At 44.1% G+C, this 3,143-nt stretch overlaps 1 protein-coding gene across 1 annotated transcript; it reads left to right on the forward strand.

Moving 5' to 3' along the window:
- The first annotated feature begins 1,641 nt into the window (after nt 1-1,641).
- Nucleotides 1,642-2,097, forward strand: LOC115812677 (putative uncharacterized protein FLJ45035). Its single transcript, XM_030775163.1, has one exon. It carries the CDS (start codon nt 1,642-1,644, stop codon nt 2,095-2,097), a length of 456 nt encoding a protein of 151 aa, XP_030631023.1.
- The last annotated feature ends 1,046 nt before the right edge of the window (nt 2,098-3,143 follow it).

Consider the following 3,143-nt stretch of genomic DNA (forward strand, 5'->3'; position numbering starts at 1 on the left):
CATTCACGCTATCGCACCGTCCGCCATTATTCAGCTCACACGGCGGAGCCCAGTCCTCAGCCACACCCCCCCCCCCCCCGGATATTTATAGTATGGTATGTAGAGCACACTCTCAAAGGTGATGCATTTTTAAATACGCACGGTTCAACCATTAATATTCCCTCACCAGGAAAGTGGTTTCTGACAAACAAAGGCACTTGTCCCTCATCGAATGAAAACTGTTTTAGAGAATGCGTGAAAACTGCGCTGTGAGACCTGGACGAGTTACGTGGTCGGACGCGTGAAGTTGTCGCCGGGAATCTTCGACCGTTTCACTGTATTTGCTCTGAGCAAAAGTGTATTGGAACATACAGACATGGTGTCCTCTCCTCTCCCTCTGCACTAGCCCTGACATTTATCGCTCATATGATGCTTTTCTCACTTCCACTCAGCAAAAACGGAGATGTTTCTGTCTGTCCTTTTGTTAACTTTGTTTGAGTGATATCTCTCCAACTAGCAAAGCTCGTCTGTTTCACTTCAGTACTGCCTCTATAACGGCATCCCATTAAAAAGTCATTTTCAGGCCTAATAGTTCATTTCTAGTTTACTTCCTGTTGTGATAAGTGTAGGAATGGGCAGGCGTAGAGGCCTGTGACAGTCTTAGTAACTGTAGCTCATTCATTATACAGGGACGCAATTAGAACCAGCCTGTGTGATAGCACAGGAAGCACAGAGAGAAGACCTGGGCTAGAGTTCTTAATAAAAATCAGATGTTAAATCAACCATAATTCTTCTCCTGTGGGTTCAGCTCTCAGTGGAAAGCCAGATAATTGTGAAATCATTCATCATGGGCCGTGTCTCTCTCTCTCTCTGACCTGTCTGTCTCTCTCTCTCTCTCTCTGAAATTTGGATTACCGTAACTGGGATTTGGACTCTGCGTCTTGAATTTCCTTTTAATTGAATATTGATTTGTTTGCTCTTTCTCTCTTTCAGATGTATTAATTTTTTTTTCTTCCCTAAACTGCCAATACATGTTACATTTTTGCAAAATGCCTTAGGCTTTAACTCCTAAATTCAAATGTCAAGATGACCTAAAATATTCTACAAACTGGGACCATGGAGAAAATAACAGATCTGTTTGAACATTTGAGTGTATTTGAGTGGTGAAGTCCTGAGCCTGTGCCCTTTTCCACCAAAATTTCTGAGAGAAAGATGGCTGACTGCGCTGAAGCAGAAACAAACATGAATGTGTTATCAAAGACTTCCTGTTTGGTTTTCAGTCAATCAACTTTATTCATCCAGTGAAAAAGTTCAAACTCAACTCAAGTTCAAATACATAATCATCTGCAAATTGCTGCACATTAACAGTGAACAACAGCCCACACTGTGGACTATATTTATGACTGACTGCTTATTTATGCCTTGGTATTTATTTATTTATCTATTTATGGGATGACCTTAACAAAGGGGACTAATAGTTTTCTGAGGTTGCAGTAAAAATGACCCCCTCACAAGTTCATCTGCACTACACTGTTGACCCAGCGATTCTGCCCATCTGACCAGATTCTGTCCTGTTCCACACAATACTATGTGTCCATGAAAGAGTAGGCGTGGCCCTAGCCTGCCTTGGATCGTGGATGGCCTGGGATCTGTCTGGACGAGATGTGCCCGTCCGTGTACTGTCTGGACAAGATGTGCCCGTCCGAGAACTGTCTGGACCAGATGTGCCCGTCCGTGAACTGTCTGGACGAGATGTGCCCGTCCGAGAACTGTCTGGACGAGATGTGCCCGTCTGAGAACTATCTGGACCAGATGTGCCCGTCCGTGAACTGTCTGGACGAGATGTGCCCGTCCGTGAACTGTCTGGAAAAGATGTGCCCGTCCGTGAACTGTCTGGACGAGATGTACCCGTCCGTGAACTGTCTGGACGAGATGTGCCCATCCGTGAACTGTCTGGACGAGATGCACCCGTCCGTGAACTGTCTGGACCAGATGTGCCCGTCCGTGAACTGTCTGGAAAAGATGTGCCCGTCCGAGAACTGTCTGGACCAGATGTGCCCGTCCGTGAACTGTCTGGACGAGATGTGCCCGTCCGTGAACTGTCCAGCAGTGGGATGAATGTCCTGAAACCTTGGTGAGGTTTGCAGAGTAGTGCAGTGCTGGGTTCTGCACAGAGATACACAGTGCTGGGTTCTGCACAGAGATACACAGTGCTGGGTTCTGCACAGAGATACACAGTGCTGGGTTCTGCACAGAGATACACAGTGCTGGGTTCTGCACAGAGATGCACTTGTTCCGCTGAGTTTATGTCTGTCAGCCCGACATGATTCAAGCGTTAAATTTAGAACTGATGAAAATGTAGTTTGAGTGTAGTTTGCACTCAGGCAATTTTTCTCGCAATTACATTTTCAATTGCTGTCAGACGGCGTACGGACAAACAGAAATTTCACAGGTCAGTGGTACAAAGCAGGGAATGAGGGCAGAAACTCACTCCTGTATGCATGACAGGCTCCGAGGCTTCTGAAGTATTAAATACCAGATCTTTCTTTATTAATAATTAAGTGAACGTATTCTAAGACATTCAAAGAGAATGAGTAGGTGTGATAATTACCTTTATATTTAGTCAGATGGGAAAGAGAGTGCTGAGGGAACAGCCCATGTTCCATTAGTGACCGGGGCAACTGTGCTTGGCGAGCTCTCACTGCCTCTGCTGTCTCTCTGTTCAGCAGGCCCAGTTTCACTGACAGGCGGTGAGGAGACCCATGCACCAGATGTGCTGGGCTATAGACAGCATTATACCGTCCTAATTCAGTTACAGCACACACAGTGTAACAATAAGACACTGCACATATGACATTATACAATATGAACTATACAATATGACATTACACATTATATGCACAATATAACGATACGTTTTACATACAATATGAAATTACACATTGCACACACAGTATAACAATACACTTTACATACCTTATAGAATTACACCTTACACACACAGTATAACAATACACTTTACATACCATATAAAATTAAAAGGTACAAACACAGTATAACAGTACACTTTACATAGCATGTAAAATCACACATTACATGCTCAAAATAATATTACATCGTTACTGTATGGGAGCACATGACATGACAGATGCAGAGTCACAAAA

This window comes from Chanos chanos, chromosome 5, assembly GCF_902362185.1.
Source record: "Chanos chanos chromosome 5, fChaCha1.1, whole genome shotgun sequence".
Classification (NCBI taxonomy): Eukaryota; Metazoa; Chordata; class Actinopteri; order Gonorynchiformes; family Chanidae; genus Chanos; species Chanos chanos.